Here is a 23,599-nt window from a genome sequence, read left to right as displayed (position 1 = left end):
CCTTCACTGCGTTGCAAACTTCTGACTGAAATCAATATACCCTCTGCAAGGGTATAAAAAGAATTCACACTGACTATTCATCCTATTCAAGTACGCAACTCAAGAGCCAGCATTTAATTACTATGTTTTTTATTATCTTGTTTTACTCTAAGAGAAACGGGTATGATAGCTTTAAGAAAGAGGTTATTCAGGTATTTAAAAAATATAACAAAAATGTTTCTTAAATTAGAATTTAGAAATTATAATATTATTGTCAATACATTGTTATTTATGACATAGAAAGACAAGTGAAGACATTTTCTCATATTTGCATACTATATTTCATTCCTCAAAGTCGTATTAAAATGACTTTTTGGATAAAAAACATACAGGTAGTAAATTAAGTGCTTATGATAGCAATTTAGCATCTTTAGCAGTTATGGCGATAAATCCCCCCCACTGACTGCGACAATTTTATGCAAATTACATGACCATATAGACCTACAAGGGTATTTTTAACATCCACAATCATCGTATCACCATGTTTTCTTTTTGTTTTGAGCGATTTTTTGTTTGTTGTTAATTCCTCTTCTCGTAGCATTTTGTTTTTAATTATATAAACGCACGCAAAAGACATAAACACTTGGGTACAAGGAAAAAGGTGCCTGACCATCAAGCCCGATTTGTGTGGATTATAATTAATGTGTGTGGGGTGAGTAATCGTGGCTTGAAGAAGCGGGCTCTCATTGCATGGGGGCTCTTTATCCGCAGTATGCTATGCGAAATTCAAACTTCGAATCCAATACCATCCAATTCGATGCCCCTTTCTCTAAAAACTGAAGGTGTCGAACGCTTTTCGGCTTGGATTAGCTGGGATTGGATTACCTCTAACCACGAAGCCGCGAACTTCTCACCCGCGGCACGGCGCATCATTAATTACCCCGGCGACTTCCGAAATGGACAGGGCTAAAAATAAACGGTCAAATAAATAGAGTCTACGACATCCTCCAATCGCGCTATTCTTCATTAGCACTAGTCAACAGGGTGCGGAATTTAGATATATTACAAACCAATTGGGAAAGTCCTATAATCCTATAAGGGAATATCTAACAAGTAACTACAATGAACTTTCTTAAGTTCAGATTAAGAGTCTTAAATTAAATATTAGGGGATATTTTTATTTTAACAATTACTGTTTATATAATCTTGGAGCTTATTTCATATCATATAAGGAAAGGCCTATACAGAGAAAATTCTGACGTTCTCATCTGAGTTGAAAATGTTCTTAAAAATAGAACAACATTTTTTAAGTTGAAAATATTTTTACTTTGCTCGAATCAAAGTTGTTAAATAAACTCAATTTAACTTTTCTCTTCTCACCATTTCGTTCTAATAATGAGAACATTGATACCAAAATGTACTTAGATGGTTTTTTAAGAACGAATGTTCTGAATTCAAGAACAATGTACTTGAATAACTCTCTCTAAATAGATCTATATACAAAATATGATAATCTTTTTATATAGTTTACTATTTAATTATAATTAATAATAATATAATGATGTAATCAAATGTTTGCAATATAATAATTTCTTATCATTCCTTTGGCAGATTCCTAAAACAAATATAATATAATAAGTTAATCTTTTAACAAATCGACAAAATCGTAAATATTTATTTTTTGAAGATCGTGGGAAATGTATAATTTGTTTCCATATTAGTACAACCAAAATAAGAAAATAAACAGAATAGTCGGGAAGTATTATTTCGGAACCTTTGTCTTGAAGGCGAGTGCCAGTAGCCTCCGAAACTACGATCATCAGCAACGCCAAAAACTCTTGCCGCCCCATTCCATTGCGTTCTAATGGTATTGCTTTATTTTTTGCGCTTCACCTCTCTTTTTTTTTTGTCTATTTTGTGTGTGCTTCTTTGGGGGATTGGAAGATTTGTACCCACCTGCACACCTATGGTTCTCCTATAAAAGTGTTGGATCGCGGCTGCTGCGGCATCAGTTCCACTTCCCAACGAGCTGGAACAGCAGCTAGAAAAGCTTTAATACCAAGAATCCAATTAAGATGGTAAGTTTTCTATATATACCCATATATCCCGGATTACTTTGGGGACTCACACGCTTTATCTTATCTTTGCAGCGCTCCTTCGCTTTTGTGGTCTTCACCTTGGCCTCTGTGGGATTGGTCACCCCGCTGAGCAACTCCTACCTGCCACCGAAAGTGGGTGCCCAAAGTGGGTACAGTGCAGCGGCCTCCAGTTCCTCGGGATCTTATGCAGCTCCGGCGGCCTCCTATGCCCGTAGAGGTCACTCTGTGGCGGCTCCATCCAGGCAGTACCTAGCCCCAGCTGCATCATCTGCATCCCATGGTAGCTACAGCTCGGCTGGCTCCTCCTACTCCGCTCCAGCTGTATCCCATGGATCCTACTCCGCTCCAGCTGTATCCCATGGATCCTACTCCTCTCCAGCCGTATCCCAAGGATCCTACTCCTCTGCCTCCCGTACCAGTTACTCCGCTCCCGTGGCCACTCCCTCCAGGCAGTACTTGGCTCCGTCGGTAGTTTCCCATGGCAGTTACTCCTCTCCCGTGGTTTCCCACAAGAGCTACTCCGCTCCAGCCGCATCCCATGGATCGTACTCCTCGGCAGGATCCTCTCATGGCTCCTATTCGGCACCTTCGTCTTCTTACAGCTCTAGTTCCTATTCCGCACCAGCTGCCTCCCACACCAGCTACTCCGCTCCTGTGGCAGCTCCTTCCAGGCAATATCTGGCTCCAGTTGCCAGCTACAGCTCCGCCGGATCGTCCTACGCCAGTGCTCCAGCTGCAGCCAGCTCCCATGGATCCTATGCCGCTCCAGCAGTCTCCAGGAAGAGCTATGCCGCCCCAGCCGTCTCCCATGTGAGCTACTCGGCGGGTTCCAGCCAAGGATCTGGCTACGCCGGCAGCCAGGGATCTAGCCATGGATATGGATCTGGACCTAGCCATGGATATGGATCTGGAGCTAGCCAAGGATATGCATCTGGATCCAGCCATGGTTATGGATCTGGAGCTAGCCAAGGATATGCATCTGGAGCCAGCCAAGGATATGGATCTGGATCTAGCCATGGTTATGCATCTGGAGCTAGCCAAGGATATGGATCTGGATCCGGCCACGGATCGCTTCAAGGATCTGGCCTGCGATCTGGATCCAGCTTCGCATCGGGACACAAATCGGGTTCCTACGCTTCCAATGGAGGCTACCAGTACCGCCTGAAGCATTAATAGGATCTCTCTCTTTGAAACTAAAAACGATTCAATTATATTTTGTACCTACCATTTTTTTTATCAATAGAAATAAAGCTTATGATGCATGAATGAAAAAATGTTGAATTTCTTTAAAAGTAAATATAAAAGAAATGTATTTCTTAAGAAAATATTTAAAGATATTTCTACACTTAACAAAAAAATGCGAAGCAATATTTAATCATCGGTCATTTAACATAATATATACCAAAGAAAAAAAAATTATGGAACCCATAACACTTGGTTTAGTAGGTTTTAAGTATAAAAGTTTAAAAGTATAACTTTAAATTCGTTTACTTAACGTAAATGGAATACTATTATAAGACAAATATTATTAACTAAACACCTTCAGAAGAAATATGGTTTTAATTTTTTTACATAACTCTCAAAACATTTAAGGCCCAACAAAATCTGAAACAAATTTACAAAATTAATAGTTTGTGATAAGAATTAGATTCGGGTTTTTAAATTTTGAAAAACAAGTTATTTATTTCAACCTCAGATCTCATAACTTGTATAATATAACTGAAGAATTGGGATAGGGATTCGATCCTCTTGAATCCCATAGGATCTGTTAATTTAACGATCCTATACAATAAATTCCCTTCTATAGATAATCCCACACTAAATGAACAAACTGCATAATATATGTTAGTCAGTGTAAACTTTATACTATAAAGCAATAGAAAATATTAATAGCCATAAATTGCACAAAAAAATTGCTTAGCCAAGGCAAAAAAAAAATATGATACAGGAATATAGTTGTCCGCTTGCTCCATTGCTGCTGGTCCTCCAGGGATGGGATGCCTAGTAGACGTAGCCGCCGTTGCTGCCGTACTTGGTGTCCAGGCCATTGTAGCCGGAGTAGCCGGAGTATCCGGAGTAGCCGGAGTAGCCCGTGTCCGCGGGCAAATAGGTGCGAGATGGTGTATTATAGGTGGTGTACTGCGGCACCGCGTAGCTCTTGTAGCCGGAGGAGAGGATCGGGGAGGCGTAGCTGCCGCTGCCCGAGTAATATCCGGATCCGCTGGAGTACGACGGATAGGAGGAGTAGCCGGAGGAGTAGCCGCCGGAATAACCACCGCTCAAGGGTGGCAGATAGCTGCGCGACAAGTGGGACACATCGCCGGCACAGAAGGCCAATGAGGCGGCCAAAATAGTAAAGATGGTCAAGGAGTTCTGGAAGGAGAAAATCAAATTAATCATGGGTTTTAAAGAAAGAAGCATAAGTTTGATTCCTAAATTTCATTAGAATATTTTTCATTGCATACTTTTATACACCTCAATAAATGGTTTTCATTTAAAATCAAATTTTTGCCTTAAAAATTGCTCATAAAATCATAATTAGACTTAAAACAAATCTAATTTTGTTTCTTTTTTCAAAAATCTAAATTTAAATTGTTGAAAATTTGATTTAAAAAAAAATTACAAAAGATCCGAATCTATTCTTATATTCTATTCTAATATCAAAACTTTGGTAGTTTATCCAAAGACTTAAAATATAATAAGACTTCTAAAATTTTAAAATGAATATTACAAAAATATATTTTAAGTAATGGATGTTCCAAACTTGTGTGTAGTGTTGTACATTTTTCGACATTTTTAGAATTTGTTCCATTTCAATCTTTTTCCCTTAAAATGTTTTTAAGGCTTATGGTTTTTTTTAAATTTGTTGAAATAATATTTATTCCTGTTGCGTTCACTTACCATTTTGAGAATGGTTTTTGATAAGTTTTTTTTGGTTCTCGAAAGGATTGGGAGCTGTGTATGCACCGAGTGGAAGCCGACGATCAACTGTTGCTGATCCATGGGCCGGCTCTAGTTTTTATACGCTTCTAACCACGAATCGCGATGTGCACCCCAGATACTTTACAACTGATTTTAACGCCTTGGCGCGGACATGTCGGCGGACAGGGCCCATTAGTCATCGGGTAGCAGGCAACCGGCAACCGGACAGAAGACCAGAGACTGTAGACTCCATAGAGTCTCCATACAGTCCCAGCAGATCCGAAAAGTTCGTCATGTTCGCTTGTCAGCGCAGCTCGTTCGATATCCCACGACTCATCCGGCAGAGAAGCCCCCAAATTGTCTGGCCGTGGAAAAACCACGTTCGCCTTATAGAGTGCATGCACACGGAGAAATTTTTAGTTTTCAAATATGCACCTTTCTTATTTCAAGGAAGCTGTAATACAAATATAGGTACATTAGGGTGATCCCAAAAAATGCAATATTCATACTATATGAAGTATTTTGAGATGTATTCCAAATCGTATATATTTTATTTAAAGTGTGTACTCGAAAACTAATAAATTTAATTTAAGAATCAACATTTCCTTAAAATTAATCATTCGACATGTATGTATCATCCAAGGAAAAACATTGTCGTTTTATTTGTTTTTTTTCGTCAGGAATTTTAGCGCAATTTTTTTTGCTTTTGATCTTAGGTAAATATACGCAAAAGTAAGAAAAAAAAATTTTTTTCAACTATAAACATTTCCTTGCAAATCAGGACCGTTCCAATTTCAAATATTTCAAAAACCAATGGCATTTCTCCCAGTGTACTCCCAGTTTTGGGTTTGGCATTGCGTTAGTTTTTTTTTTACGACTGCGGCACGCCCCCTACGGCGTGTGAAGTCGCTGACGAACTCGCACCCGCTCCTTTCCTTAATTATACAATTTGTGAGTGCTCTTCTGGTTTCTAAGCAATTCGGATTTTGTCTCTGATTTTTTATGACATTTGGCGGTTGAGTCGAGACGGCCAAAGCGCTTTGGTCTTGTTTATATGTCGTCGCTCATAAATCTCGCGGCATAACCGTTATTAATTGTTGCAATGGGTCATCCAAATGGGCAGATGTTTCTGTTTCAGTTTGAGACCCGCGGATTCCCACTGCAGCAATTTGGCCCGAGATTTCTCGACACCGCTGACATCATGGTCAGCCAATTAATCACTCTGTATTTGGTGCAATCCTTTTGCGATATTCAACAGAGCAGTGATTTTATATTTGATGTTTGGGTTTTTTAAAATTTAAATTGATAGTGCGCGGTTTGTTTGGGCGTTGCCACCCAGTTAAGGTATTTGACTTACACTTCGAAAAATAATGTCATTCTGAAACGAAGTACTCGAAAAATTGTGTGATTTTTCTGTGCCAAAAGTAGCGTCTGTCCCCACTGTTACTAAAATAAATAAGAAATTTTACTCGTTTTGGTAAATTTTCGTGTAATTTTTAACTTGATACACCCCTTATCAATTAACTAAAACTAAACTACTATTTCCAATACTAATTTTACAGTATTCAATGGTAAAAGTGTGAATATTATATTAAGTTAATTCTGAGATTTTTTTTAACGCGTTTGTTGTTAGAATAACATTGTTAAACATTCTTTGAAATTTTTTTTTGTTTTATTAAATAATTTCCAAATATCGTTTATATTTGAGTTCAAAACCATGTACAAGTACACCCTTTTTCCCGCCCAATGCTTTTTGGTGCATTTCCGTCGGGTGCCTCCGGTCACACTGGGATAACGGTGCTTTTCCAGCTCCCGTCCCATGACCTGATCCGTTGGAACCGAACGGTTTTCTCGTTCAATTCGCTTTCGGCTTTCCAAGCTGCAAGCCATACTTTCCTGTTCCCGTTTCCAGTTTTAATACATTTCCCCCGTTCTAAGTGTTAATTGTCGATTAAGTTGTGCGTTTTGTGTTGAATGTGCCAGCCGGAGCACCAGGTGCCCCCCAGCGAGCGAAGGAAGCGGGCACAGAGCCCGAAGATGACCACCAGCCGGCGAGGATTCGACCTAACCTCGCAGACACGCGCTAGCCATTCCAGTTTCGCAAATTTGCAACAGAAGGCAAAGGATCAAACACACAATGGATTCGCTTCCCGGCGAACTGTTGAGCGCCACCTGGCCATCCCGGTGCTCCTGGTCCTGGGCCTTTGCGGTGCTGCTGCTGCCGGCACGCCGGGATCAGCGGACACGCGGTGCGATGCGGGACAATTCCAGTGCAGAGACGGCGGCTGCATCTTACAGGCGAAGATGTGCGACGGACGCGGAGACTGCAAGGACGGCACGGATGAAATGGACTGCGGTGAGCGGGGGGTTGGACTTGGACTCCAAGTAGTAAGGGAGCCCCATCCTTCTATTGCTCCTATGGGAGGTAGTTTTCTCCTTTCTAATAAGTCATCCTAGTGAGATCTCAAGTCCCCAAGTTCATACTTATAAAGTACACCAGGAAGCTATTAATATTTTGCCTCATTATACCTTTCTGGTTACGATTTATATCCAGGTTTAACAAAAGTAAAAAGAGTTCCCCCCTTAAACGAAGTATTGAATCCCCACCTGATCTTAACACCATGTGAAAGGGAATGTATATAGTTTTCCCCCATCCAATAAGGTTTCATTTGTTCCCCCGAAACTATCCCAGCGACATATTGAATTTCCAAGTTTATATATGGTATATCAGGAAGCTATTAGCATTTTCCACATCATACCCTTCTGGTAGGGGATCTAATAATCCGGTTTTAATAAGCTAAAGAGTTCCCCCTAAAACGAAGTCTTGAATTCGCAACTGATCTTAACAGGGATCTGAAAAGGGAACTCAAAGTTCATCAGTTTATATGTTGGGCACTATTTATAGGTTAGGATTACCGAATGGTTCATTAAAAATATATACTTATAGAAAGCATTTGTATAGTAAGGAGCTATTTTGCCTTAAAAAACATATTTTTTAAATGCCAAGATTCCTGTAAAATGACACACAAAATAGAGTTATTCTAAAAAACATTATATTAAAATGTTTATTTTAAATAATTTTATAAAGCTATATATTCTGTTATAAATAATGAATTTAAAAGAAAATATAAAACCCTGTTTCGAACCCATTTTTTTATAGGTGGTGTCCCAAAAATCTTTTCGGGCGAAATTAGGGCAATAAGTACGTAAGCATTAATATAAGTTTCACCCAAATCTCGCCTAAAGAAGTTTTAGCGATACCCCTATAATACGCATTTTAAAGGGTAATATCTTTTGGTTTTTTTTTGGATAGATTATATAAAAAGTTGTATTTACTTATTATTTAATTTTGATTTTATTTATAATAATATATAATTCAATGTAATATTTTCTGTTCCCTATTCCTTACCCAGACTATCGACTGTGCCGAGCGCCACATTGGTTCCCGTGTGCCCAGCCACACGGAGCCTGCCTGGCAGCGGAACTAATGTGCAACGGCATCGACAACTGTCCCGGCGGCGAGGACGAGCTCAACTGCCCGGTGCGCCCAGGATTCCGATTGTGGGACTCCAGCAGGCGCATGCGCAACTGCAGCGAGCACGAGTTCACGTGCCAGCAGGATCGCACCTGCATTCCGGCTGACTTCATGTGCGACGGCCGAGCGGACTGTGTGGACAGGTCGGACGAGGTGGACGGATGCGAGCAGGCGAAGGCCACCTGCTCCTCCACGGGCCACCTCTGCGCCAACGGACGATGCCTGCGGCGGAAGAACTGGGTCTGCGATGGCGTCGACGACTGCGGCGATGGAAGCGATGAAAGGGGATGCGGTGAGTCACAATCTTAGCTTATATCTATCTACCTTTCCTAAAAAAAACTTCAGTCCTATATATGGATCATATAAACCCAATCTTCTTGGACCATTCAGTAGTGGTTTAAATACATATGTATCTTAACTACTTCATACAAATAAATTTATGATAGAAATTAATAAATTATTAAATGGATCGCTTAAAAATTGTAACATATTACTTCATCCTATACATAGGACCATATGTATATGGCAGTATGTTTATATTATAATTTTCCATCTGGGCATGTTAAATATATATTTTAATTTCTTGACTTGACACAAATTTGAACTTTATTTTTTTAATGTATTACGAATATAATATTACTATAATAATAAGTATAGAAGTCTTATATGTAAATCCCAAAATGAAATGTGACTTAATCTTTTAGCAACCTCCTCTTCCTTTCAGAGGACATTTGCCAACCCCAGATGGGCAAATTCCTGTGCCGGAATCGTGAAACCTGCCTGCTACTGAGCGAAGTGTGCGATGGCCACAGCGACTGTTCCGACGGAAGCGACGAATCTGACCTTTGTCACTCCAAGCCAAATTGCGAGGCGAAGAAGTGTCCGCCGGGGGCCAAGTGCCACATGATGCCCACCGGAGAAGCCGAGTGCCACTGCCCGGCGGGTTTTCAGATGGCCAAGTTCCAGGGAAAATGCGAGGACATTGACGAGTGCCAGGAGCGAGATGATCTGTGCAGCCAGGGATGCGAGAACACCTCGGGAGGCTATCGATGCGTATGCGATCCAGGTTACCTGCTAGCCAAGGATAATCGCACGTGCCGCGCCATCGTCCATGCCTCCGAGGATCAGCAGCCCCTCCTGCTGTACACCACCCAGATGACCATTATGGGAATGCACCTGCACGAGGACAACGTACGAAACCACATCTACCCGGTGGCTGGGAATCTCACCAAAGTGATTGGCGTGGCCTACGATGGCAGTCACATCTACTGGACCAACATCCAGAACGAGGCGGAGAGCATTGTGAAGGCAAACGCCGATGGATCGCAAGCTGAGATCCTGTTGACCTCTGGTCTGGATGCACCAGAAGACCTGGCCGTGGACTGGCTAACTCAGAACATCTACTTCTCGGACAACATAATGCGGCACATAGCCGTGTGCTCGAACGATGGTATCAACTGTGTCGTCCTGATCACCCAGGATGTGCATCAGCCGCGTTCCCTGGCCGTGTGGCCACAGCGGGGTCTGATGTTCTGGACGGATTGGGGCGAGAAGCCCATGATAGGTCGTGCCTCCATGGATGGCAGCCGTTCGCGGGCCATTGTGAGCGACAATATCCATTGGCCCAACGGCATTGTGTTGGATATGCACCAACAGAGGATCTACTGGGTGGATGCCAAGCTTGGAAGTGTCCAGACGGTGCGACCCGATGGCACTGGCCGGCGTACTGTGCTGGACGGGATGCTGAAGCATCCCTATGGCCTGGCCATATTCGAGGATCAGCTATATTGGTCGGATTGGGCCACAAAGAGCGTGCATGCCTGCCACAAGTTCTCCGGCAAGGGTCATCGCATCCTGGCCAAGGACCGCACCATTTACGCCGTGCACATCTATCATCCGGCCAAGCAGCCGAACTCCACCCACGGCTGTGAGAATGCCAGATGCTCGCATCTCTGCCTTCTTGCCGAACCCGAAGCTGGCGGTCATAGTTGCGCCTGTCCGGATGGAATGCGCTTGGCTCCGGATCAGCATCGCTGCATGCTGATGGAGAAGCGCCAGCGGCTGTTCGTGGGACTGGGACAGGTGCTCCTGGAGTTCGAGCACACCGCCTTTGGACGCCATCAGATCAGCAAGACGTACACACTGCCCTGCGTCATCAACGAAATGGTCTACAACCGGATCAATGGCAGCCTCATAATAGCGGACAATGACCAGCGATTGATTTTGGAGTTCCAGCCGGAGCAGCACGAGACCAGCGTCCTGGTCCGCTCTAGTCTGGGCAATGTGAGTGCCCTGGCCTTCGACCATCTTAGCCGGAATCTCTACTGGGCGGATGTGGAGCGCGGTGTGATAGAGGTGCTCTCCCTGCAGACGCGCCAACGTGCGCTCATCCGCTTCTTTCCGGGCCAGGAGTGGCCCATTGGCCTGAGTGTCATGCCCACGGAGGGCTATCTGTATGTGGTGCTCAAGGCGCGGCGGCACAGCCACATCGATAGGATACCGCTGAGCGGCAAGGGCGAGCAGGTTCATGTCTTTGAAGACGATCTGGGAGATGATGACATCCGGTTGGCCGCTGACTATGAGACCCAGACGCTCTTCTGGTCGGACAGCGACCTGGGCAGGATTAGCTTCTCAAACTACGCACAGCCGGAAAGCCAAATGTTCCGTGGCAAACTGAGGCGTCCCTACAGCCTGGCTTTGGTGCACCACGATCTGTTCTGGAGCGAGATGGGCTCGCCGCGGATCTTCTGGACGCACAAGAGCAACATGGGGCCGCGAAAGATGATAGACATCATGGGGAGCAGTGATCCCGACGCCATCGTGCCATTTGCACCCATCGTTGCACCCAGGAAAATCCCGCTGGCATCCAGTTCACCCATGGGCCGGGATTCGCATCCCTGCCAGCAGCAAAATGGCGGCTGTTCGCATATCTGCGTGGGCGAGGGACCCTACCACTCGATCTGTTTGTGTCCGGCCGGATTCGTTTACCGGGATGCCGGCAATCGTACCTGCGTAGAGGCCCTGGACTGCGAGTTCCGCTGCCACAGCGGCGAGTGCCTCACCTTAAACCATCGGTGCAACGGACGGCGCGACTGTGTGGACAACTCGGATGAAATGGACTGCGACGAGCAGCACCGCAAGAAGCCGAAGGTGATGTGCTCTCCCGCGCAGTTCGCCTGCCACAATGGGGAGCAGTGCATCGCCATGGACCGGCGCTGCGACGATCGTAAGGATTGCCACGACCAGTCGGATGAGCAGCACTGCGAGAAGTTCGGTAAGCGAATATGGAACGGTAGACCCAAAAGTCAGTCTATCTATCTATCAGGGGTATACTGTAGTTTTCTGAAATGAAATCACAATCTAATAATGAGTCCAACTAAATCCCTATTATATTCCCTTTACAGACAAGACCAAGAAGTGTCATGTCCACCAGCACGCCTGCGACAATGGCAAGTGCGTGGACTCGAGCCTGGTCTGCGATGGCACCAATGACTGCGGCGACAACTCCGATGAGGCCACGTGCGAGACAACCTCGCGATGCGAACCAGGCATGTTCCAGTGCGGCAGCGGATCCTGCATCGCGGGCAGCTGGGAGTGCGACGGACGGATCGACTGCAGCGACGGATCGGATGAGCACGACAAGTGTGCCCAACGGAGCTGTCCGCCGGACATGCACCGCTGCCAGCTGGGCCAGTGCCTGGACAGGAGTCTGGTGTGCGATGGCCACAACGACTGTGGCGATCGATCGGACGAACTGAACTGTGAAATGGATACGTCCACGGTGAACATATCCTGCCAGGAGGACCAGTACCAGTGCACGAGTAATCTAAAGATCTGTCTGCCATCTGCTGTGCGCTGCAATGGCACCACCGAGTGTCCCCGTGGCGAGGATGAGGCCGATTGCGGGGATGTGTGCAGCATCTACGAGTTCAAGTGCCGCTCCGGACGGCAGTGCATCCGGCGGGAGTTCCGTTGCGATGGTCAGAGGGACTGCGGCGACGGCAGCGATGAGTTGAGCTGCGACCAGGAGAAGGGCAACCACAACCAAAGTCAGATACACGCCTGGAGCACATCGAGCAGGGCCTGCCGGCCACATCTCTTCGACTGCCAGGATGGCGAGTGTGTGGACATGTCGCGGGTGTGCAACAAGTTCGCTGACTGTGCCAACGGACATGACGAGGGTCCTAAATGCGCCACGGCCTGCCGATCCTCTTCGGGACGCCCGGTGTGCCAGCACAAGTGCCGAGCCTCGCCCGCCGGCGCCGTTTGCTCCTGCTTCGATGGCTATCGCCTGGACGCGGACCAAAAGAGTTGCTTGGACATTGACGAGTGCCAGGAGCAGCAGCCGTGTGCCCAGCTGTGCGAGAACACCATGGGCGGCTATCAGTGCCAGTGCCATGCGGACTTTATGCTCCGCCAGGATCGGGTCAGCTGCAAGAGCCTTCAGTCTGGCGCCACCCTGCTCTTTAGCACCTTTAACGAAGTGCGGAATCTGAGCGAACAGCCCGTAATGCTCAGTGTTGCCTGGTCAGCGAATGATTCAAGGATCACCGGCTTTGATGTGGACATGCATCGGCAAATGGGTTACTTTTCCACCGAGGATGAGGGCATTATCTACCAGATCGATCTACGGAGCAGGGTCGTAGTGCGGGCCTTGGGTCTGCCGACACCCACGAAGCTCTCCCTGGATTGGGCCACCGGCAATGTCTACGTGCTGAGCGGAGCCCAGGAGATCCACGCGTGCAGCTTCGAGGGACGCATGTGCAGCAGGATAGTGCGCGTGAAGAGCCCCAAACATCTCAAGCACCTCGCTGTGGATGGCTACAGTGCCAAGATCTTTTACATAGCCATACGCACCCAAGGCTTTGGCCAGACGAACTCGGAGATCCACACGGCCAGGCTGGATGGCAGTCACAAGGATATGCTGCTGCGGAAGAGCGAGAGCTTTATGGTGGCCCTTACTACCGATCCGCATCAGCAGTTGTTGTACTTTGTGGACCTGCACTCACGCACGCTGGAGAGGATTAGCTATCGGACGAGATCGGGACCAATACGAAGACCGGAGATCATGCTGCAGAAGTCCAATGCCTTGATGCAACCCTCTGGGCTGAGTTTGTACGAAAATAATGTGTTTATCGTGAACCTCGGCTCCGTGGAAGCGGTGCAGTGTGCCCTCTACGGATCCCGGATCTGCCACAAGATACCCCTGAATGTGCTGAACGCCCAGGACATTGTGGTGGCCGGCAAGTCCCGGCAGCCCCAGCCGTCGTCGCATCCCTGCGAGCATGCCCACTGCCACGGGCTATGCCTGCAGGCCAACTACGGATACGAGTGCATGTGCGGCAACCGACTGGCGGCCGAGGGCGAACGGTGTCCCCATGGATCCGGCAACGAGGTGGTCCTGGCGGGATCGCCCAACAGCCTGGAACTGGAGCAGGAGCAGGCTGGCAACCACTGGCTGATGGCGCTCCTCGTGCTGGCCGCCGGATCGTTGGTCGCCGGACTCGGGTACATGTACTATGAGTACCGGAAACGCGGCCACAAGGATCTCAATATTAACCTGCATTTCCAGAATCCGCTGGCGACGCTCGGCGGCACCAAAACATTCCTGGAGCACGAACGCGCCGAATCCGGAGTCGGATTCACCCCGGAACCGGGCCCAGGATCAACCACGAGCACGGGACCCAGCAGCCCTTGTAGCAACGACACGACCACCACCACCAGCACCTCGTCCACGTTTAGCATGCCGAATCCTTTCCAGAGATTGCTCCGATCGAGGCAAGCGGCGTCCAACGATCCGATGGCTCAAGAATTGCTTCTCGAGAGCCCCAGGGTGAGTAGCGCCGTCATATGATTATTGTATGATGATTACCCTACCTCCGATCAACAGGAAATCAACCTACACGCGCTGGACGGAGGGCGGCAAGGAGGCGGAGGCCATGGGCAGGTGCCCAACATCCTGGTGGCACACATGGACGACGAAGCATCCGCACAATTCGGGGGAAGTCGGCCAAGCAATGATGCGAATGCACGACTTGTATCGTAAATGAGGTGAAAGTCCATCCGGAGGAATTCCTCCACCGCCCAACCGCTTGTTATGATGTTAAGTTTGGTTATAACTCAATGTATTTATTCTCGTGTTTTAATGTTAGTCGGTGATTGGTGTTTATTAAGATGATTTGTTCACATTCCTTTTTCAAAATTACTAAATCATAAAAACTAAACAAAGAGATGCGCGTTTTTACTTGGGACTATGTTGCGTCAAAAATTTCTGGAAAATTTATTTTTTTGCCATTTTTCGCCCTAAAAAATCCGTTTTTAGGCTGCCATAACAAAAATAAAAGTCAGAATGAGGAATGTCATACCTCATTGAGCTCGTTGCTTAATTTCCAATCGATTGGCATTCTAACCTGAAAATTGTTCATTTTTGCCACTTTTCGCAAAAAAAGATGATGTAACGCCTTACAAAAAAAGCGAAAATTGGCCAAAAAATAAATTTTCCTTAAAGTGATGAGGATCGTTAGCATATTTAGCAAGCTGCTCAAAACAGTCGGTCTTTTAGCTGTACAACTTGATTTGGCTAAACTACGATGGAAAAACCGAAAAAAAAATTCGCATTTTTGACAAAAATCTGAATCTCGTATTTTTGACGAAAATCTGAAGCCATTTTTCGCCAGAAAAAATCCGTATTTTGGCTGCCATAACAAAAATATAAGTCAGAATGAGGAATGTCATATCTCGTAGAGCTCGTTGCTTAATTTCCAATCGATTGGCATTCTAACCTGAAAATTTTTCATTTTTGCCAATTTTCGCAAAAAAAGATGATGTAACCCCTTACAAAAAATGCGAAAATTGGGCAAAAAATAAATTTTCCTTTAAGTGATGGGGATCGTTAGCATATTTAGCAAGCTGCTCAAAACAGTCGGTCTTTTTGCTGTACGACTTGATTTGGGTAAACTACGATGGAAAAACCGAAAAAAATGTCTCATTTTTGACAAAAATCTGAATCTCGTAATTTTGACGAAAATCTGATGTCATTTTTCGCCATAAAAATTTAGTTTTTTGGCTGCCATAACAAAAATATAAGTCAGAATGAGGAATGTCATACCTCATTGAGCTCGTTGCTTAATTTCCAATCGATTGGCATTCTAACCTGAAAATTTTTCAATTATGCCATTTTTCGCAAAAAAAGATGATGTTACCCCTTACAAAAAAAGCGAAAATTGGCCAAAAAATAAATTCTCCTTAAAGTGATAGGGATCGTTAGCATATTTAGCAAGCTGCTCAAAACAGTCGGTCTTTTTGCTGTACGACTTGATTTGGGTAAACTACGATGGAAAAACAGAAAAAAAATGTTTAATTTTTGACAATAATCTGAATCTCGTACTTTTGACGAAAATCTAAAGCCATTTTTTCGCCCTAAAAAATATAAGTTAGAATGAGGAACGCCATACCTCGTTTAGCTCGTAGTTTTATTTCCAATCCAATGGCATTTAAGCCTGGACATTTTTTAAGTTAGCTATTTTTGGCTAAATAATAAGGAAAAATTATTTCTTAAAATCGTAGGCATTATTACCTTAACTACGTTACGGTTTAAGGAAATATTTTTACCATATTTAGAATATATTTTATGTATAAGGTTGGTATCTAGATTATCAGTTAACTTTGTTCAAACACAAAATCACATCGTGCAAAGCGGCCCTAGAGTTTAAGGACTCATTTGCATTCCTACCATTTGGCTTGAAAGTAGCTAGCACTCGGCTCGGACAGTCTGGCAACGCCAAAGCTTGACACACGTCGCCTTTTGTTATTTTATTGCATTCTTATTGCAATTTTCGTTTTTGTGCCGTACAAAGTGCATGTTGATGCAATATCGTATCTGCCCAAGGTTCTTGGCCTTTCGCTGGTCGTTGGTGCGCAACCTGTTGATCGCGGCCAGCGTCACGACCGCCGCCGCCGTCACAATCCGTCCGGCGTTCGCCGCGAGCAGTTCAGCCCAGTGCACCACCGTTGGCCGCCGGGAAGGGTGCTCCTCCGCCGCCTCCTCCTCGAATTCCAGTGCCAACATGGGTGACCAGACACCAGCCACCGCGTCCGCGTCAGTGGAATCCTACCAGGCGGGCAGCAGCTCGGTGGCCTTTGTGACCACGCCGGATCGGGAGTCGGCCAGGAAGCTGGCCCGCAGCATCATCGACCAGAAACTGGCCGCCTGCGTCAACATTGTGCCCAACATCGAGTCCATCTACATGTGGGAGGGCAAGGTCACCGAGGACAACGAGTACCTAATGATGGTCAAGACGCGCACCAATCGCATCGACGAGCTGAGCAAGTTCGTCCGCGAGAATCATCCGTACAGCGTCGCCGAGGTCATTTCGTTGCCCATCCAGAACGGCAATCCGCCGTATCTGGACTGGATTGCCCAGTCGGTGCCGGAGAAGGGGGGCAGGCAAGACTAAAATGAATCTTAAGGCATTTAAATGTGAATAAACCTTCACTAAGAGCATTATGTTTTCATGTTTTTTGAATGCTTCCAAGGGCGCCAACTATTGGCGTTGCCACATGGGCTTAATTTAAACACACTAATTATTTCAGCAGTCTGGCAGCTTATAGTTCACTACTGAAAAACTTAACGCAGAACTTGCAAAGTTTATTGACTTTATTTATTTTTATTAAAATATGATAATGTTTGACTCTTCTGTTATTAAAAAAAGAAATTTAAATAATAAAAACCAAAGAATCTGTAAGTTGCCTTACTGCCATCAGTCCAAAAATTATAAACAATGCAAAAAATAAAATGCCAAGAAAAAATATACCTGAATTTTTGAAGACGTATGTATAACCAATCACAATATAAACACATCATAACATAAGCAATTATTCGCTTTTAGTCCGTGGTGCTTATAATACACATATCTAAATTTAAAAATAGCGAATTTAAATTTTAAATATCTTCATCTAGCGAGCCCAGTCCACCGCAAGGCACTTGAAAATACTAGAGGTCCAGCAGTTAGCCTAAAACTGAGTTATGTTTTCATTAATTATTATTTTTGCATTTTATAAAAAGTTAATAAAAACTTTCCCAAACCTAACTTTTTCGTGGCACTACAACGGCTACTTCTAGCTATGGTATAGCCAAAGTGGCAGCACAGCCGTCCATCGATTTCCAGCAGGGTGGCATCGCCATCGATCAGCTGTGAGCAACGCCAACGCGAATGAATCGTTTTTGCGGCAACGCGGAAAACTTGCGAAAAAGCCAACTTGGAGCACTAGGAGCAGCCTAGGACCAGCCCACTAAGCCACTTGGCCAGCGGAACAGGATGTCCGACGACGACGAGGCCGGCGTTCACCGGTTGGAGGGCACCGCCGGCCAGGAGACGCGCGGCGGCCTGGTCATCCGGAAGCCCAAGGACGCGGCCGAAACAAAGGGCAGCGGTGGCTTCAAGGTGCCGCAGGGCTCGCTCCTGGGCCTGGACAAGCTGGCGGCCAAGCGACGCGCCGAGAAGGAGCGCTCAGAGCGGCTCATCTCCTTCCAGGACAGCGAGTACGACGATGCCACCGGCGGTGGATCCACGCCCCAGGCAGCCACCGCATCCGGTGGTTCCAGCGAGTTTGCCTTCAAGAAGCCGGACACCAAGAGCTTCGAGAAGCTGCGTGGCCAACTGCGCGAGCAAAAGGACGAGACGCCCACGCACACCGGCGGCGTTTCCGAGAAGGCACGCGAACGACTGCGCGAGCACATTCAGCGCGACAAGGAGCGCGGTCGCCAGGCCAACTCCACCTACATATCGGAGGGCAGGGACAGGGATCGCGATCGAGATCGACGCCGGGATCGGGAGAGAGAGCGGGATCGCGATCGCGACCGGCGTCGCCAGAGGGACAGAGGAAGGGAACGCGATCGGCACCGCAGCCGCGACCGGGAACGCTCCGTGTCCGAGCGCAGTGTGCACACGCCGCGGGAGCCGGGCACACCGGGCGGCAGTGGCGGCGTGTCCAACAGCTCCTGGGACGACGAGGACGGCGAGGGCGGGCATCGCAAGTCGGACTGGGACATGCCCACGCCCAGGTCACGTCATGGCAGCCAATCGCGTGAGTGGTCCGTGCGCAGCGGTGCCAGCCGGCGTCACCAGGGACGGCAGGATGACACTGCCCGCCCAACGCCAGCGCATCGCTACAATCAGTGGGCCCACGACCGCAAACGCAGTGGGGCCACGCCCTGGGGCGAGGATCCGGAGTCGCAGGACCTCTGGGAGGAGGAGCAGCGGCGGCTGGACCGCGAGTGGTACAACATTGACGAGGGCTACGACGACGAGAACAATCCCTTTGGCGGCGCCAATTCCGAGTACTTCCGCAAGCGCGAGGAGCAGCTGGAGCAGAAGCGAACAAAGAGAATCAGCGCCCAGCAGCGGCAGAACAATCGGGACAACGAGCTGTGGGAGCGCAACCGCATGCTCACCTCGGGCGTGGTCACATCGATCAGCGTCAACGACGACTTCGATGAGGAGGCGCTGGAGCGGGTCCACCTGCTGGTGCACCACATCATACCACCGTTCCTCGACGGCCGCATTGTGTTCACCAAGCAGCCGGAGCCGGTGGTGCCCGTCAAGGATCCCACTTCGGATATGGCACTGCTGGCGCGGAAGGGCAGCGCCCTGGTGCGCACATATCGGGAGCAAAAGGAGCGTCGAAAGGCGCAGAAGAAGCACTGGGAGCTGGGCGGCACCAAGTTGGGCAACATCATGGGTGTCCAGCGGCCGCAGGACGACGAGGATGCCCGCTTCGACAAGGACAACGACACGGCCGACTATCGCAAGGACCAGAAGTTCGCCGACCACATGCGCGACCAGGATGTGGGCGGCAAGAGTGACTTCTCGCGCAAGAAGACCATTTCGGAGCAGCGCCGCTTCCTGCCCGTCTTTGCCTCGCGCCAGGAGCTGCTCAACGTGATTCGCGAGAACTCGGTCATCATCATTGTGGGCGAGACAGGCAGCGGCAAGACCACGCAACTCACACAGTATCTGCACGAGGACGGCTACAGCCAGCGGGGCATGATCGGTTGCACACAGCCGCGTCGAGTGGCCGCCATGTCGGTGGCCAAGCGCGTCTCCGACGAGATGGACACCCAGCTGGGTAGGCAAACTAGATTCAGCAACTGTTTAGATTAGTTTTGAAGGCGTTTACAAGCCTTATTTAAATCCGCAACTAGATAACTTATTACATTTCCATTACAATGCTAGGGATCCCTTTGATCCCTGTTTCTATACCAAGTCATTTGTTTTCCAAGATTTATGTTAATGATTTTTGTTTGTAAAATTGTATTTTGTTTAACAATTAGCTAGGTTGTTCATCTGGCATTGTCCTAATAATCCTAATTACTTTGTTTTCCAGGCGAGGACGTGGGCTACGCCATCCGATTCGAGGACTGCACCTCGGAGCGCACGGTCATCAAGTACATGACGGATGGTATCCTGCTGCGAGAGAGTCTGCGCGATCCGGAACTGGACAGCTACGCGGCCATCATAATGGACGAGGCCCACGAGCGGTCCCTCTCCACGGACGTGCTCTTCGGACTGCTGCGAGAGGTGAGTTGCTGACCACCAAGTGCTCCACATTGTCAATGCTCGGGAAAACAAGAATATAGTTGTCTGAATTAGATAAAATTCTAAACGTCCCACGAAAATTAAGATACGGTAGACTGATTACTGATAAAAAACTTGATCTTTATACATATATGAAATAAGGCCAATGGAAAGGTTTCGAGTAAAGCACGTAACATCCATTGTTATTATTAAATTTAAAGCATTTTTAGTAAGAAGACAATTTTTTTTTTTTTTAATATAATGTTAGCCTACAAAAATTGATTTTCTTTCATACTCTTTATAAATCATTCTTTTACTTTATTTTTTGCCTTAAATTGGCATGCGGTTATCTTCATAAAGTAGAGAAAAGTATACCGCCAGGTTTGATAAAGACTAAACAATTAATATTGAAGGTGATACTTTTATCTATTTGATTATAAGAGGTATACTATCGTTAGCAATGTCAAGGTGTGTACCGAAGTATCATTTAATAATTTTGAAGCGATCAATTTAATAGCTCGTTAAAGTATTATTCGAGCACTACGTAACCAAAAAAAATTAGGTTGAATATTTACCTGTTTTGTAGATTTCATATTCCCAAACAAATAAATCTCAAAAACTTGCCAAATATTGTTTAATCCGTTGGTAAACATTTAATAATAATATCAATATAAAGCATTTTACAAACGTTTCATATTCAAATTTCCTCACATTGTCGAAATGTATATAAGACTACCATAAATATTTTATAAATTGCTTAAAAAAGACAAAACTTAAACAAAATAAGTAATAATGTATATATAGCTTACGAACTAGCGTTCTTTACTTTTATATTTCCTTTTTTTTTGTAATGTAATTTTGTAAATTTTGTATCTTTCTTGATTACGTATGCAAGAGTCCGTATCCGTACAGTGCGTCCAGTTTTCAGTTTCCCTATGTACAAAAATATTTTCCGGCAAAACTGCATCTGCATCTGCCATTTTTGCTTAGGTATTCCATTTTTCTTTTCTAATTTTCGGTTCGGAGTCGTCGTCTTCGGTCGCGTAGAGCTAAATAGCTAAATACATAACGAAACATTTCGAATGTTTTGATTGTTTTACAATGCTATAAATTATTATGCTTGCTACGTAGAGTGTTCGCTTGATTTTAGCCCCATTTTTATAGGTTGGGGATATCTTCGGGTATCTCTTAACTACGCTTAAATAACGAAGAAAACAATAAATGTTGCCTTGCATGTATGCTTGCCATTTTCACAATGTATATAAATATATAATAATGTATACGTATTTAATCACATGGAAAAACAAAAAATTAGGACAAAAAAAAAAACAAACAAATATTTAATAAGTCTTTTCGAATTTCACAGTGTGTGTGTGTCTCTCTCTCTCGTTCTGTGTCATATACACAATGGTAAATACAAAAGTATTCTGATAAATTGTAGCTCCAGTTGCAACAGCTCTACAAACTTGGGCGGGAGTGTAGTGTGTTCTTGTGACGTATGAATTTAGGCCATGTTTCTTGCTTTGCTCAGCTTCGCCCTGCCTTTATTTTTGATTTTAATCTTATACAAATTTCCTCAATTTTTTTTATTTAATACTGCCAAAAAAGCCCTCGCCCTGATCTAAATTTTCTTGGCTATCTCTGCACTTAATACGTATATTTGCATTTGGTTTTTTTCCACTGCCCTTGGCGTTCTTAAGCCATAAATTATCTTATCATCCGAATTTGCTTTAATACTTGTTTGCTGTATAAAATCGTTCTGTGGTTTCTACGCTCTAGCAGTAGGCAAGCTATTTCATATATATATATAGTTATATATATCCATATATATAAATCGTTATGGGGAAAATGAAGAAGGTAACTAGTTAGCTTGTTACTTTGAGTGGGAATGGCATTTCTGCCGATTATTGAGCACCAACAGCATGCCCGCATTCATGCCCACGCTGCCCCATTTCACGCACTCCGACATCTGCAATATAGATTCACTTGTAAGACACTGGGTACAAACAGAAATACATACGTCTCGGTTCTGGGCGATGAAGGCCTGGCCCTGGGATTAAAGTGCCGGAAGAAGATAACAAACAACAAGGAGGTGTGCTGTATGCTGTGTGTGTGGCGCCCATGGGCCCATGGGCCCGCTTCCGATCTTCACTTTCGCCAACAGTTCGTTTGTTTCGCTTTTTTCACACGCCCAATCCGCCAGATAATCCAGTTCACCCAGACTTTAAGCTTGTTTTTTCATTTGAATACAAGAACTCAACGTATGTGGGACTTTGAAGCCGGAAAATCTAACTGAAAGTGGTTGAGAAAAGAAAGTCAAGCAAAGTCTCTCTTGACGAAATCGAAAATCAAAAATCAGGCCCATGTTTTTTTTTGGTTGCACATCATAAAACATCAACATTAAATGGGCAGTTTGCAGTCTCACAGAAATATATAAATAATATATACATATATAATAACTATATATATGCGTAATACACAAAGTAATGCTTTCGGTACTGTAGAAAGATGATCGCTTTTTATCATACAAAATGTTCTGGGAATGGGTGGATGCATTTTGGAGTTTCTACTGGTTAAATTGTGGAAATTCTCGGGGTTAGCATCTCTTTTTTTTTTGTTTTGTTTTTTTGGCGAATATATATATATATATATGAGCAAAGCAAGCATGATTCAGAATGATGATGGTTATATATCTTGTGTGGCCCTAGAAAAGTTAATGGTTCTTTTTTTCTGGTTTCCTCAGTACGTTTTTAGTCCATGCATTATTCTGAGTGTATGGTTTTGGTCAGTGTATGGTTTGTGTGTGTGTGTGTTTTTGTGTTTTTACATAGCTTTTTTTTTTAGGTTTTTCATTCGTTTCATTTGCTGTTTGCTGCTGCAACTACAACAATCAATGCATGTGGGTGGTAGTGGGGATCGGGAAAAGGAGGCGGTTGCTGAGGGGGAGTGGCAAATTTTGGTTTCTGTGTCGGCTTTTCATTAGCATTTCTTTTCAATTTCTTAAGTTCTTGCTCTGGGCCTTTCGCTTTTCGCCTTTCGCCGGCTGGCTCCGCTTATCAATTGATCAGGTGCAGGAGCACGTGATTGGCACTCGTCGTTACCTGTCGCTTCCGCAGATCCTGCTGACGACTTCCGTAGCGGCACCAGTACACGAAGTGCTTGTTGTTGTTCCACAAACTCTGCTTGGCCTTGCGCGCCACCGACACCTGTGGGAATTCCAAGTGGGTTAATCATTTTATTCGTTATTTTAAGAATAAAGATTTTAAACAAAATTAAAAAAAAAAACAATTTTTAGATAGAATTCCCTTCATAACAATAATTTATATCTTCATTTTTGTATTATGATTTAAAGCACATTTCCAACCTGAAGAAACTACATTGTTCCAAAGCAGAAATTTAACTCCATGATAAAAATTAACATGACACTGAGAAATCGGAACATGACATTCAGAAAACGGACCTACAACTCTTAATTACTTTTAGCATAT

General features: G+C 45.3%; 6 protein-coding genes across 9 annotated transcripts in view; 4 read left to right on the top strand and 2 right to left on the bottom strand.

Moving 5' to 3' along the window:
• The first annotated feature begins 2,054 nt into the window (after window positions 1-2,054).
• Window positions 2,055-3,251, top strand: LOC119555895 (putative protein TPRXL). The gene is made up of 3 exons (XM_037867561.1): window positions 2,055-3,024; window positions 3,073-3,096; window positions 3,157-3,251. The coding sequence occupies exons 1-3, from the start codon at window positions 2,055-2,057 to the stop codon at window positions 3,249-3,251; spliced, it is 1,089 nt and encodes a 362-aa protein (XP_037723489.1).
• Window positions 3,252-3,919: 668 nt separating this feature from the next.
• LOC119557115 (prisilkin-39) lies at window positions 3,920-5,081 on the bottom strand. Its single transcript, XM_037869694.1, has 2 exons — window positions 4,980-5,081; window positions 3,920-4,451 (listed from the first exon to the last, which is right to left on the bottom strand). The coding sequence occupies exons 1-2, from the start codon at window positions 5,079-5,081 to the stop codon at window positions 4,080-4,082; spliced, it is 474 nt and encodes a 157-aa protein (XP_037725622.1). The 3' UTR covers window positions 3,920-4,079.
• Window positions 5,082-6,848: 1,767 nt separating this feature from the next.
• Window positions 6,849-14,765, top strand: LOC119556229 (putative vitellogenin receptor). 2 transcript variants are annotated; one of them, XM_037868249.1, is made up of 6 exons: window positions 6,849-7,356; window positions 8,414-8,827; window positions 9,260-11,809; window positions 11,940-14,043; window positions 14,108-14,368; window positions 14,426-14,765. In XM_037868249.1, the coding sequence occupies exons 1-6, from the start codon at window positions 6,975-6,977 to the stop codon at window positions 14,583-14,585; spliced, it is 5,871 nt and encodes a 1,956-aa protein (XP_037724177.1). In that variant the 5' UTR covers window positions 6,849-6,974; the 3' UTR covers window positions 14,586-14,765. The 2 variants fall into 2 exon arrangements, with proteins under 2 accessions (XP_037724177.1, XP_037724176.1); XM_037868248.1 differs by having other exon boundaries at window positions 6,850-7,356; window positions 11,940-14,368.
• A 1,540-nt stretch (window positions 14,766-16,305) lies between these two features.
• On the top strand, window positions 16,306-17,041 carry LOC119557887 (protein CutA homolog). Its single transcript, XM_037870890.1, has one exon. The coding sequence runs from the start codon at window positions 16,395-16,397 to the stop codon at window positions 16,989-16,991; it is 597 nt and encodes a 198-aa protein (XP_037726818.1). The 5' UTR covers window positions 16,306-16,394; the 3' UTR covers window positions 16,992-17,041.
• Window positions 17,042-17,703: 662 nt separating this feature from the next.
• Window positions 17,704-23,599, top strand: part of LOC119557884 (pre-mRNA-splicing factor ATP-dependent RNA helicase PRP16) — a 27,622-nt gene continuing 21,726 nt past the window's right edge. Inside the window, exons 1-2 of the mRNA XM_037870885.1 lie at window positions 17,704-19,662; window positions 19,921-20,114. Coding sequence (XP_037726813.1) covers window positions 17,853-19,662; window positions 19,921-20,114 — 2,004 coding nt within the window. The 5' untranslated portion in view covers window positions 17,704-17,852. The remainder of the gene's footprint in view (window positions 19,663-19,920; window positions 20,115-23,599) is intronic.
• LOC119557886 overlaps window positions 20,740-23,599 on the bottom strand; it is an 8,541-nt gene continuing 5,681 nt past the window's right edge. The window contains exons 3-4 of one of the 3 annotated variants that reach the window (XR_005220123.1): window positions 22,132-23,317; window positions 20,740-22,080 (exon numbers count right to left, since the gene is read on the bottom strand). Coding sequence is in view for 2 of the 3 variants with exons in the window: in XM_037870888.1 (XP_037726816.1) it covers window positions 21,985-22,080; window positions 23,213-23,317 (201 nt within the window). In the remaining variant the exon portion in view is untranslated. Of the gene's footprint in view, window positions 23,318-23,599 lie in introns of all 3 variants that reach the window. The other 2 variants (XM_037870889.1, XM_037870888.1) reach the window with 2 other exon arrangements.

Source organism: Drosophila subpulchrella, chromosome X (genome assembly GCF_014743375.2).
Source record: "Drosophila subpulchrella strain 33 F10 #4 breed RU33 chromosome X, RU_Dsub_v1.1 Primary Assembly, whole genome shotgun sequence".
Classification (NCBI taxonomy): domain Eukaryota; kingdom Metazoa; phylum Arthropoda; class Insecta; order Diptera; family Drosophilidae; genus Drosophila; species Drosophila subpulchrella.
Note: the sequence above shows the minus strand (reverse complement) of the source record. Positions and strands in the feature narration are given on the sequence as shown.